General features: G+C 43.6%; 1 protein-coding gene across 1 annotated transcript in view; it reads left to right on the top strand.

Annotated features, from left to right (window-relative positions):
• The window catches only part of galnt9 (polypeptide N-acetylgalactosaminyltransferase 9), a 60,400-nt gene that overhangs the window by 5,752 nt on the left and 40,944 nt on the right, over positions 1–13,704 (top strand). The window contains exon 2 of the mRNA XM_062544032.1: positions 7,396–7,576. Within this exon, the coding sequence (XP_062400016.1) occupies positions 7,396–7,576 (181 nt within the window). The remainder of the gene's footprint in view (positions 1–7,395; positions 7,577–13,704) is intronic.

The following is a 13,704-nucleotide window of genomic DNA, read 5'->3' as shown; positions in this document are numbered from 1 at the left end:
TCAGTCACTGACTTCCTCCTTAAGTGACTGTAAGAGTTAGCATGGAAGAGCAGAGGTTACACTGAGGCAGTAGCACTTTCATTTCCCATGGTGTGCTTCAGCTGGCACTGCTACATCAAATGCGGTGCCACTCAGTATCCTCGCTCAGCGTTATGTCACTATACTCTGGCTAAGGATGGGCTGTGGACTATTCAGAAGATGGGGGATTTGTTCACTTTAAGCTTGCACTCTGCTCAAGGATCTCCAGCACGAGTGTTCCTCTTGGAGTTGTTCAGTTTGTGTTTGTAATCTGTCTAATGTCAGCGGCTTAAGTATTAACCATAGCCATTTTTTCTTCTTTTTGTCTTTCTAGCATCAGCAAAACGTCTGTTAACCCTCTTGCCTTAGGAACAAGCCTATTCAAAATGGCCAATTTCAGTTCTTTTCTTTTTTGGCTGATGTTGTCCTTGAGCTGAGTAAGATATAAATCAAGTCTTGTAATGGCTCAGTGGATCAACACCAGCCAACGAGCCCTGTAACCGCATCGCCCGTACAGTATACGTAACCTACTTTCTTGCCTGCTTTGCGGTTGTCACAATTATCCCTTAATGTCTAATTTGGTTTGTATTCTGCTTGTGTGGAAACACAGTGCTGTCAGCACAAACAAGCTCACCCGGCCATCGCGGGCCGCGTGCGTGTGTGTTTACGTGGCCTCTATCAAGGACACGTATCAGAGCAGCCTATTAAAATAATGAGGGGTCTGTCTGGTACACCTCGCTCCGTCACTGAGCGGGGATGTTCCACTGCCCGCTGGCTCTGTCTGGCGGCCTGGTCCAAAGTTGATGCGAAGGGGCGCTAAGATACAATGACATTGCAAGCAGGCATGCATCACCTTGTCGACTCTCAGCGCTATTTATTTTTGGGTTTCAGGAAGCAGAGTCACTGCCGTTTCCCCAGCCTCTCCAAATGTGCCCCTCTGAATGCATTTACTGGAAAAACCCAATTAGACATTACTTGTTGATGGGAGTGGATGATGAATGGGGATCAAACATAATAATGTCTGAAATCACATACGTGTGCTCGCCATAATAGTGAAAGCTTTTAGCAACCGTATTGGCTGGATGTCTAGAGCTGTCTCATTTTGCTAGTTTTCTTTGGCTAAAAGAATTAGAGAAGTCTCCTTTGACAATTTTGTATTTGGCTAAAAGGCCTGGCTTTTCTATAATGATGAGTAGCATCTTAGAGAGTGAACAAAGGCCCCACCCGTTAATCACCAGCGTACCACATCAGATGAAAAGTGCAGGGGTAAAACGACACTGTAAATCTTGCTGCGCTGCTGAGTACAGTCTTGTCGAGGTAGAATAAAATATGCAGAATATGTGAGTTTACGTGTAAGGCATCAATAAAAGTCCAATTTATTATGCCAATGAGCCATGAGATTCACAGGTGTTAGAGTGTGTTATGATTTTGGGCCTCTCTGACCGCCATTTGGACAGCTGTTTAAAATGGTAGATCAACAATCGAGACAACAAATGTGTAGCGTATTTAGTCGTCCAAACCACACGCTTTGGTTCTGTGATATTCATGTTCCTTTTGTTTTTGACTCAAAGTCATTCAGAAGGTGACTGAATTTAGCATTGTTTCCCATGGATGAAAGATTGCTGGAGTGCTCATTCATGACACATCCAGAGACCACGCTTGAAATGAAGGTCAATTATTATTTTTTCATATTTCTATTGTCAGACCACTTAACTGATGGGCTAGATTTATGGCTGGCCCGTCCTGCCGTGAGCAGGCATACCAGCCTCTGCGACCTTTTGACCTTGTGATATGCTGGGGGGGGGGGGGGGGGGGGTTGGAGGAGCCCACTGTGCATGTCTGCTTGATTCTGCCAGAAAGAAAAGATGTTAAGTGGAAGAAAGGCAGACACACACATAAAGATTTCATGATGACCTCAGTGCGGTAGAGGTCTTTCAACCGCAAGGTGCCAGCGGTTGATGCGCTATTGTGAAGGAAAATTCCAGAAGTGGTTAGCACTACCCACACACTCAGGGTCACAGGATGCCTTGACCCATGGCCCATAGCCCTTTGCACATTAGAACATAATCATTGGAGAATTATTGATTATTTTTTAGACCTTCTTACAGCCAAGAATGTTTCCAAAGAAGTCTCTCTCTTTCTGGGCCGTGTTCAGTTCCACCTTGCGTTAGGCACTTTTGTTGTGAAGAAACTAGACCATACAACAACTTCTATTCGTCCCGGAGGATCCAGGTGTTTATGTTATGTTGAACATGAAAACAAATGAAATAAAAATGATATACTGACATCTATAGTCAGAAAACAAACAAGTAGTCCAATTAGCCATTTGTCAAAGTCAGCCTCCAAGCACACAGCGTATTTCCATATGGCTTAAAATCTTTGCAGTACAACAGAATTGATGCTTTGCCATTTCTAGTTGTTTGGCTCCCATGCTGTGGGACCTTCGGCAGCTCGCATGTAATTTACAAAGCTTTGTCTCAGCACTGCGTTTTACAATAATATAAGAGGAGTTTCCACACCTCCTATAATATCTGTCATGGCTGGTGAGTGGCGAGCATTTCAGATAGACACGGATGAATCAAACACATTGTATGTGTTCTGTAAGTCATCCATTGATTGTGTCGATACTACAGTAGATGCCTTAACACAAAAGGTGAGCTTGGTATTTCTGCATCTATGATTCCCTATGAAAAATACATAAATTGCCTCCAGACAAGTACAGCTGTAAGTGTAGAAGGGGTGTAATGTCATAACAAGCTTTCCCTGTATTCTTACACCTGTACGGTTTCTCATGACAGCCATTATCACCACTGAGCCTCAAACAACAGCTTTTTTTTTTTGGTGAGAACGAAGTGCTGCAGTTCCTTTGAGCAGTACAACTGGGGAGGTTGCTTCCTCACACCAGCACACAGATGTGACGATCGTGTGAGTGCCTGTGCGGTGCGGCACCTCAAATCTACCGTATCTGGACAACTGGTGGAACAGTAGTTGTGGAATGAGCGCCGAGGCTTCATGGTATGTGAGCGCAGCGCTGCTGCATACTGTGGGGACCCTGGTCTGTCATAGTGTAATTGCTACATGGAATGTGACCACTATCCATGTCCACTGCGGTCATCTCACTGCTCCAGGGTCATAGCACTGGTACCCGTAGGAATGACAGGGATGGGCGATATACTGTAGACTTGAACTTTTTTACTATTTTAATCACTTTTATACTATATGAAAATAGTATCATTCACCACTATCTTCTTGGTCTCAAGTTACATCAGGGTACAATCTTCAGTGCCATGCAAACACAAACATTGATCTGACAAAAGTAAGAAAGTAAAGCTTAATCCTGAGTATAATCAGCAATGAACTGTTCTGCCAGTATCATGGATGGCACGATATGCCACATCCCTTGTGCCAGCTTCAATCCCCCAGTCAACGGCTGGTGAGATTCACTCTTGATGCTGCTCCCGCTCAGTCATGCAATCATGCTGCTGCCTAGAGGGCTGTAACATGGCTCCTCACCACTGCTCAGTGTGTCCACGTTCCTGAGGCATGCTACATGAGTCGGCACTCTTACTGCCATGCTGGTAACCGCTGTCCATGGTGCTGAATTATCACGCCACTGATCTTGTCAATGGTGTGTTTTGCCACATCCCTGTCCATTGTCGATGTGGTATGTCGCCTCATATAAGTAATTAAGTGGACTATGTATATATGCATAAAGCAATTTGTAAGACTTGAGAAAGGGCACAGGCCAAAATGCAGAGAGTGCGGTCTCCCTCTGTTTTTCATATCAGATGACCAGCGTCTCGCAAAGGTGGATCCAAGATTCGGTGTGCGTTTGCTTTTTCAAAACTTGAATATAGGCACGTATAGCCCAACCAACCGCCAATTATAGTTGTACTATTTTCCATGTCTTTGGCCACTTGGAGAACGACTGCAGTGATACCCATTCAAGCAACTCCTAACACCACGCTACATCCATGTGGACCGATACACAAGAGTCTATTGTTGTAGGGAGTCTATTGTTTGTTCACATGGCCATGGCCTAATTCTGCACTGAACACAAGTTCCAGCTATGGGACTGTACTGGCACTTTTAAATTCATTGTTCCACAAATTCATCTCTGACACCTGCAGTGCCAGTGCCTGTGTGTTTTATTTCCTTTGGACAAACAGTCCTTCACCTTAAGGTTATTCAGCTATGTATGCATGATGATAACACTGTTTATAGCATAATCCTGTGTGCAGCATGCCAAGACATGATGGCTTATGGCATGCTGTTTATAATAACTGATTTCTCTTTTTTTTTTTTTAATGAATATGTATGTATGAAATAATGATATGGTCACTATGATATTTAAAGCTGCTCAACACTCCCAACTCTAGGAAAATGAGCCAGCCCCAGACAAGCTCTCACAAAAGCTGTGTGTTTTACTCTCGCTGTTGGTTTATAGAGTTAAGGGGATGTCATTTATATTAGCTGTATGTTAGCGAGAAAATAGAATGATCATCCATGACCTGACATATCCAGGTCCCATACCATGGTCTATTCCAAGAAGACCCAGCGTGTAGGCTACAACAGAAGCCCTCCACACCATGTGGTCACAAGTTAAGAGACTTTAATAAACCGCTGGCAAACAGGCTATGGCAGAGGTCCAGTCTATTAAAGACGTCAGCAGCAGCTTCTAAGCATTATGACCTTAAAACATGCTTGCACATCTTATTTTTGCAGCTGAACCCCCTATTGCTTTTCTGATTTCCCTTCATTATTCACTTTTCATAGCCATCACTGCAAATGATCACAAGAGTTTTTTTTTTCACGAGAAGGTGAATCAGCACAAAAAAAACAACAAAAAAGATACAACCCACAACGTGCCAGCCAGAAACAATCCTCGGAGGAGTTATCAAAGCAGCTTTCTCCCCAGCAGGGTGTTTATTAGCAAGCAACCCTTTAAAAAAAAAAAAAAAAAAAAAAAAAAAAAACGCAGCAAGAACCAGGCGTTCCTTTCCAACATGGCAAACCGCTCCGCTGGCAACTCCTCTCACTCCCGGGGCCCAGAAGTTGGCCTGCTGCGGACCGCTGCAGTAAACTGCGGCGCAAGGATGCGAGGAGGGTGGGTGAGGTCAGAGCCCATGAAGAACCCTCCTGTGGCATCGGGTGGGTTTCTGGAGAGGACTACCTTAATATGCTGCTCTGCTCAGCAGCTGACAGAACCCTCGCTGGGTTTAGTGTGTATGCCTCTGCTCTTCCAGTAATGGATTTTCTTCTCCCCGTCGTTAAACCAAGCCAAAGTGTCGGGGAGGAGGGAAAGAAGGGCGCTGCGAGAAAGGGGAGCATTAGAGAGAGCCTACGTACACACACACAGCCAAGCATCACATGGGAAGGAGGGGACCGTCCTAAAATGTTTCTGTGACCGGTGTGTGTGTGTGTGTGTGTGAGTGCGTGTGTGTTTTTAATTTATTTTCCAGATTGCTTTTGTTATGGAAAGTGGATTTAACATTCAGTGTGTCAGTGAGGCTGGCCAGATGCCCTCTGTAATCTCTCAACGAGGGAGGAGGTGATGGTTCGAAACCGTGAAGCTTGTGCAATAACACCCCCCCTCCCACCCCCCTAAAATAAATAAATAGATAAATAAATAAATAAAATAGGCTTAAGATCTGCAGCTTTTCTCTTGCCAGGGCCGATGTTGATCCTGAGCTCATTGCTTTATGTCGATGTGCGTTGTTTAATTTCGCCCGCGGCCCATCTGGATAGGCAACGGAACAGGAGCACAGATGAGGCTTGGCTGCAGATTGTTTGTTCTGTGAGATCCCTTCTGTCTGCTTAAAGCATGAAATAACTTAATGCCGTTGCAGATAACTCTTGCATATCGACACTCACACTATAGTTTTGTGGCACGCATTAATTGTATCAGCTTTTTTATCGGCTTATAAAACTTTGCAAGGTTTCAGCCGGGCACAACACCACCGCGCACTTGGGCTGCAGACTGCCGAGTCGGGAGACGTCTGGGTGAGAAGTAGTTCCGTGGCTTAGCTGCCCCGGGCTGGGAGCCATGGAAATGGAGAGGGCCACGCTCTTTCAAGAGTATAAGATGCTCGCTGTCGCTCTGTTTCAGTCCCAAAAGACTCAGCAGGGGATGCTGTGAAGCTGGCAGCGTGGTGGGAGTGTGTCCTGGAAGCACCAGCAGTCGCTCTCGCTGGTGCGGAGTGGAGGCAGAGAGGCTTTGTTCTGGTGCTGTGGTGGGATGAAGTCAGATAGATGTGTGAAAGAGTTGCCCATTTCAAAGTCTGGTTGAGGTTGCTTTTATGTACTTTGGTCCAGTGTCAGAATATATATATATCCGGTTTCTGTGCAGTAAGCATGTTTGAGGCGGGAGAGTGAGGGCGCTGCTGCATGCTCTTACTCTATCAGCATAAATTGTCCTGGTGGCTGTTGGGGGACAGATACCTGAAGCAATCTTACGAGATTCTCAGTCGCACTATGAGGACAGTGTTTGATAAATAAATAAATAAATAAAAGAAAATGGAGTGAGAGTGGGTCAATGGAAGAAGTGACAAGGAAATTGCACATAATATAATATCACTGGTGGCAACTGAGGCATGAGAATCCCATTATGGAAAGGCTTTAAAAATCACATTCTACTGCTACCTCAGCTGGTTCTAAAAGGCAGTAGGGACACAAAATCATTAATTAACTAACTCTTCAGAACAACTACCAAAACATTTGACTACAAGTAGTTTTGGATGAATGTTTGTAATAGATAATATTGTACTGTACTTTATATTGTAGTATGATTGCTGTTACTGACATATAGCATACTGTATAACATTATGTACACTGGTTATATTTTACAAGGCTTGTTGACAAGCAGGCTGGTGCTTCCCAGAATTTCAGCTTCATTATTGTTAATTCAATATAACGCCAATTAGCGCATGAGTGGCAATGTTCTGCTGAAAATAATTGTACTGCTGTTGGTGTATTCCTGCATTCATTACTTACACAGCATTTATTTTCACCCATGCTAAATTGGAAAAACCTATGCGAGTTCAAGGCTCCAAAAAATCCTTTTTATATGTAAACCTGGCTTGGACGCCCAAGGAATGTTAATAAATCCAAGATATTGCAGATAGCTGACATATACTAAATACACAAAATAACCTGCATCGCCAAACATATGTTAAATACCTTACATGACTACATACTGTAAGTACCAATGCACCTTCCTCCATCATTCAAGCAGTTTATAGTTTGAGGCAGTGGTTTAATGCTGTTTTTTAATATATATATATATATATATATATATATATATATATATATATATATATATATGGCCGCCGAGGCTCTCCTCTGATGTTTCCCTGGTTGTCTGTGTGTCCACTGCAGGTCTGGCTAAGCCCATGGGGCTGGTGGAGGGTCCAGGAGGCCTGGGACAGGGAGGGGCAGCGGCCACTCTGGGGGAGGACAGTCGAGAGATGGAGGGGAAGTACGAGGAGTACGGCTACAACGCCCAGCTCAGCGACCGCATCTCCCTGGACAGGTCCATCCCAGACTACAGGCCAAAAAAGTGAGTCTCGTCAAGTCAAGTCAAGTCATTTCTATTTGTACAGTATAGCGCATTTAACATGCACAGAGTGCAGCCCAAAGCGCTTTACGCACAAGACTGATACGTAAGACAATGCCGAATGAAGCGGCGTAGTCGCCAGCGTACCCGTGACATCAAGACATGAACAAACAAATTTGCTAAATAACTAGATGACACAAGACAAAAGAGAGTCTAAAAGCTGAGTCTGTCTAACGCCTAAACCACCAACAGTTTACAGAGAACTCTTACAGGAAAAGCGGCCTTATAGCCATGAAACTTTGTGTGACAGGAAGGGACTGGATCAAATCACTTCAGAAATATAAACTACTGCTGTCCCACGACTGTACTGAGAGCAGGGTAGTTAGGGGCTTTAATAATGCAACGGGAGTCCAGTGAAAGAAGTATTTTTTTTTTTTATGAAAGAAGTTGGCGACTTTGCCAGAATATTAATGTTCCTCTTTAATGGATTTTAAATTTAGACTGGGGACTATAGCCCAGATACAATGACTGAGAGGGGATAATGAGGGCTGCCAGTGGCATTTATATCACGCTGCGATGACGAACAAAAAAACCTCAGTGACAAAGTAGCCATGGAGAGGCAGGGAGTGGGGGGATTCAGACAGCAAGATTTCCGTCGCTTCTTTTGTGACGGAAACAATTTCTCTGGTCCTGCCTGGCTTTTGTGCAGCTGTTGAGTCTGTGCTGTGTGGTGCCGGGGTTGGAGGAGGAAGCCAGACGAGCTCGGACAAAGAGCCCCGATTAATACCAGCAGGACAGAAGGGAAACCACTTGTGGAAGTGGGGGGGGGGGATGCAAGGTATTGACTGTATGCATGAGGCGGGCTATTGAAACATGCAAACCATTTGCATTTTCTACTCGCCAAATGAATTCATGCTGTTAATGATGCAGGCCTCTGCCTCTGTAAGAGGCCATACGGGATGGATTTGGCCCAGATGAGGCCCTCTGTCCTGAGAAACGAAAAGATCGGAGTGATTGTTAGGTGTAGAGATGTATTGTGAGCATTGTGAGATTGCGAGCATGTGTATACGCACAATGTGTACGTGTCATGTTCACCCTCTGAATTCAGATGGATACAATTAGTAGTGCTCTCATGAACAAATATGTGCTCCTAATTATTTTCCTCTGATGTAAATGTTCACTTTCTCTGATCATGTCACAAACATAATAACAGTAGCTCAGACGTCTGCCAATTCAATCAGCGGCAAACTCAGAATGTTTATGAGTATGCCCAGACATGCAGGCATCATGCTGTAATGGGTTATTGGCATTCTGGGGCTATCTACTGAATATCAATAAAGACACAAACATTGCATTTGGAGAATTATAACAATTATATCGATCTCTGGTCTATGCAAGTCAAACTCAAGGTATCACTGTGTAATTGTCTTTTGTTTGTTGACATAAACACAGCCCAATAATAATCATAAAATGTACTTTGCCTTTAGGCAAGCAGTTTGATATGAAAATGCTGCACTGTTGCAGTAATTTATTAATTCCATGTCGTGATTGATAGTACCCATATGCTTTTTCATGAACTTCAAAGCCACTGTTTTGGGTGAACCTGTTCATAAAGAAATGCCTTTCCTTTCTTTGAACACTAGATGGTAACTCAGACATGAATGCCATAACATTAACAAAAGCAAAACTAAATGACTACAGTTATGATATGGTTTCGTCCTTTGACCATCCTACACCTTTCCACCAAGTTTCATGGACATTGATCCAGTAGTTTTTGCATAATCCAGATGGGCAGTTGGGTGGACAAACAGTCAGACAAACCACACTGTAAACATTACCTCTCGGTGGTAATAATATGCAACATACTCGTTCTTCAGAATTGCCCTCTTTGTCCTCAAATGGACCTCACTAGATACACACCATATGGTCATTAGTTGTTCATGGTGTTTTTGCTGGTCACCTCCTCAGTTGAATGTGACTGCATGTTGTTCCGTCTCAGACTCCAAGAGAGAGACTAATGAGGCTTCATGTAGCACCGGGGCCCATGTGCGTCTCCCTTTTGATTCACACACCTGTGGCAGTGGGCCGATAGCTACGCTGTCCTTCTAAGAGGGAGGCTAATGCTTTGAAAGAACCAAGTGTCACAAAGACCCTCACACTAATTAGTGGCCATCTCTTGCTTGTGTACCTTGTGATGGTTGGGAACTTTAAACACCTGCGTCGTGGTGTTAGCTATCAGTTAATACTCATTAAACTTAATTAAGCATGCATTAATATATTTGATTCTGATTATGCTGTGGCCTTTTTTTATTATCTAATTTTTTTACCGGTTTCCAATTGTCGTTTGAACGTGACAAGTGGACTGTATTGCTTGGCAGAATGCAGCCATGGACACCATGCTGTTACTTGAATTCTCCTCAGTAGCCTAACTGTAGCCTACATGTGAGCCAAGCATTAGAGAATGAGTTGTTCTTCTGGACTTCCTGCCTGATATCTTCATTAGCCCTACTGAGTGGTCAGGACCATAAACAATGGAACACGCATGATCCCTCTAGCCTGGCTAACGCCTACCACTTCTCAAATGTAGGGTTGGGTACCGACACTCGGTACAAGTACGTACTCGGGGCGAACATCAACGGTAGTAACCATCCCGAAATACAATGTGAATTTCGGTGCCTCATTTCGGTGCCTCATTAAATATGCAGCTGCTTAATCGCGCTCACTGGTGTTCACTCTTAAAACGGCAGCGTCAGTGCACAGTCTGCACACACCACTGAAGGCTGTTTTCTACTGACAGCTAACCTGGTGTTGTTGAACAGGTGCAGCCTTCGAAAGTCTTTGAACCGTGGTGTGCTAGTGAACCTGCCCGCATTTCCACCAGTTCGGAACCGACCCAAGGATGCATCATCAACAATGGGTGTTGCTTGCAAAAGCAAACGTTAATGAGATGCATAAACGGGAGAATGATATGATCAGTTGTCCCATAAAAACGGCAGAAATTAGCTGTTTAAAATGCTAGTCAACGTCTGCAGTGCAATGCTAGTTGAATCGTTTTGTTTACTCTGGCAACAGTTGATATGGACGGAAAACTCATGCTTTTAGCAGAGACGTTTCTAATTAGGCAGACTTTTACTGTCTATGGGTAAAAGTAATCGGTAAAATTAATAAAGCCTACATGTATATTTACATAGCCTACAAGTGTAGTGATACACGATTAAACGGCAGAAGGGGATCATCCATGTATTGCTGTTTAACTGGTAGCCTAACGATAGATTGCGAAGTTGATGAGAATGCATGCATTCCGGTTAGTAAAACGTGGAAGTATGACGTATTTTTCTCTGTAAGACGGCATTGAGTAGCCTAGCCGGTTGCCAAAAAAGTAACGATAGATAAATGCGATGTTTATGAGAAATGAATGCATTACATGTAACATGACCTGTTTAAAAATACATTAAACATTGGGTTATTTATTTTGAATTGAATTGAGTTGAATACTTAATGTCATTGCACAGAATAGCCTACAACGAAATTGGAAGAATATAGGGCTAATAATTTAAGACATTGCAGACACACAATCACTCATCCCCATTCTTCTGTCCACCCCATAGTAGGGTGAGTGACCCACACAAAACATATAGCCTACCCTCCCATTACATGTAGGCCTACTATGCTACAATTCAACACATTCATCTGGAATACCAGATTAGGTAGAATGAAGAAAAAAGTGCAAAGTTGCAAACAGTCAAGTCTTTCATGTTTTGTGGTTTTCAAGGTAGGCTACTGCTTAATAGAACTATGCTGTTGGTCAAATTTCACCTAGGCCTTAGGCTATAATATGTGTAATAATATGTGATTTTTTGTTTTATTATTTGTATAGGCCTATTATGAAAGCTTTTAGCTTAAAATATTGTTGGTTGGTTCTTGAAAAAAAATCATCATAAAAACTTGTTTTCTTTTTTTTTTTTTTTAAAGTACCGATTTAATTTCCGTTTAGGAACCGGCACCGTTTTGAAAGTATCGATTTGGCACCGGTATCGAAATATACCCTTTCAATACCCAACCCTACTCAAATGAGACGTGGTCTGGCAACCAGACGTTCATTTTCTCGTATTTGAAAAAATGCCCAGATCCGTTCATTGGGCGCCACGGATGTCTATCAAATACGCATAGCTCACCCAACTCGTTCATATGCAACGCTAAGGGCTGCCGTAAATCCTTTGGCGTCGAATGTAGACGCAAGAAGGCAACGGAAACTTCTCGGATGTTCTGTGATTGGTTCGCCAACATCAGGCGAACATTTGGGCGTTAGTTTCCAGACTGGCTTAGCAGCGGGATTGAAATCACCGCGCAAGGCAGTATGGGAAAACCCAGGCTATGATCCCTCCACACTGAGGAACAACTCCATTCACATATCTGAGCTAAACTCATCCCGACGTCTTCTCTGGCATGGCACAGCAAAGCAGTAATGCACAAACGAGTAAACCATAGGAAGCGTGAACAGGCACAGTGGAGAGCCATGACCTTAGCTACAGTGTATGCCTTGAATCTGCTGTAGTCTATTTATTTCTCGCTACATTGTCTGACTTACCCATTCATTCAACCTACGCTTATTTGTTAAAGAATCTGAAAACAGCATGCAAACATGACTAACCTGCATTACACACTATAAGTCTGACCTCACCTAGCTCAGATGCTGCATTACAATGAGCCACTTTAGGATAGAAACTCAATCTGGAGGAGGAAAACTGACTTTTTCACTCTTTGCAATATAATGTTTTGATTATATAAAGCCTCTCAGATCCATAGACCATGTCTGTCTGTTCCACTATCTCCCCTTATACTCCCTCATCATCATTCCCTTCCAACAGATTTGTAAGTGCAGCGCGCCCTACTTGATCATGTTTACTTTATTAGGGACAATCTTTCCTCTCACGCATTCGTCTCTCGGCTCCATCCCACTCGTCGGTTCCCACCTGCGTCAGCGTGAAAGATGTCCCCGTTGTGAGCTCCCCCATGTCCCACAGGAACTCTGGTCCCAATCCACAGCTCTACTTCTCATTCACATCACAGCAGACAATTACATCTACATTTCTCTCACCGAAGACAGGTGCACATTTCATTGGTGCCTCAAAGCACAGGAGTCATTGATTTATCAAGGTCTCAGATTAATGCAAGATAAATGACAAAGGAACCTACTTGAAAGACTAGTAGCACTGTAGAAGCATTGTGATAGCGGTGACCAGGCGAGCCGGTATCTCGATACAAATTGCCACATCATTGTTGATTTGGAGATGATGACCATGTCCCCTAACACCGAACGCAGTGAAAGATATAGTACGCTTGAGTCGTGCAGTCGTCCTCTGCTCAAGGTATTTATAGATCCCTTTTTGTGTATGAAAATTTAATATAGCGTGTCAGTTGTTTATCCACGTCAGGAGCTGACTATCCAAGGGCAGTGTAATTCTTTGATTTAATTTCCCAATGCTGCCATGCAGTCAAAAAAGTCACAGTGCTGCTGGTAAACAACGGCATCTTTTTGTTCCTCAGGATGTTTTATTAACGTTTTTTATAGAAAAAAACAAACGTTGCTGTTGCTCCACCACTGCCCACTGAGACGACAACAACAGAGGTCACGACGAGTAAGACGTATAAATCAGAGGCTGCGGCTTTAACGAATCAATCAAGAGGAGGCCTCATCTACGGCTTTGATGTTTCCTGAAGTGTGCAAGGTGACATTTAGGGCTGCAGCACTCTACAAACACTGCTACACTCCATCTTTAATCACACACACACACACGCACACAGACACAGAGACGCACGCGCGCGCGCACACACACACACACACACACACACACACACACACACACACACACACAGAAAAAAAAAATCTTCAGTGCTTTGAGAATAATGACAAGGCAGTCGGCTTGTGTTTGTAGGATAAGGTTCGCTATCAGATGGTTTTGATCCCATTTCCTGCATCGCATGCTTGCAAGGCCAGCGAGGTTAATGGGAAATTTCATGATGAATCATGGAGCCAAGTACGGGAGGAGCCAACATCATACACCACCAGGAGAGCGCAGTGTGATAAGAATAAGTCTTAATCAGGTGGTCTGCTTCTGTCAGCGCTTGTT

This window comes from Sardina pilchardus, chromosome 8 (assembly GCF_963854185.1).
Source record: "Sardina pilchardus chromosome 8, fSarPil1.1, whole genome shotgun sequence".
NCBI lineage: Eukaryota > Metazoa > Chordata > Actinopteri > Clupeiformes > Clupeidae > Sardina > Sardina pilchardus.
The sequence above is the reverse complement of the archived record's forward strand: the minus strand, read 5'-3'. Positions and strand labels throughout refer to the sequence as shown.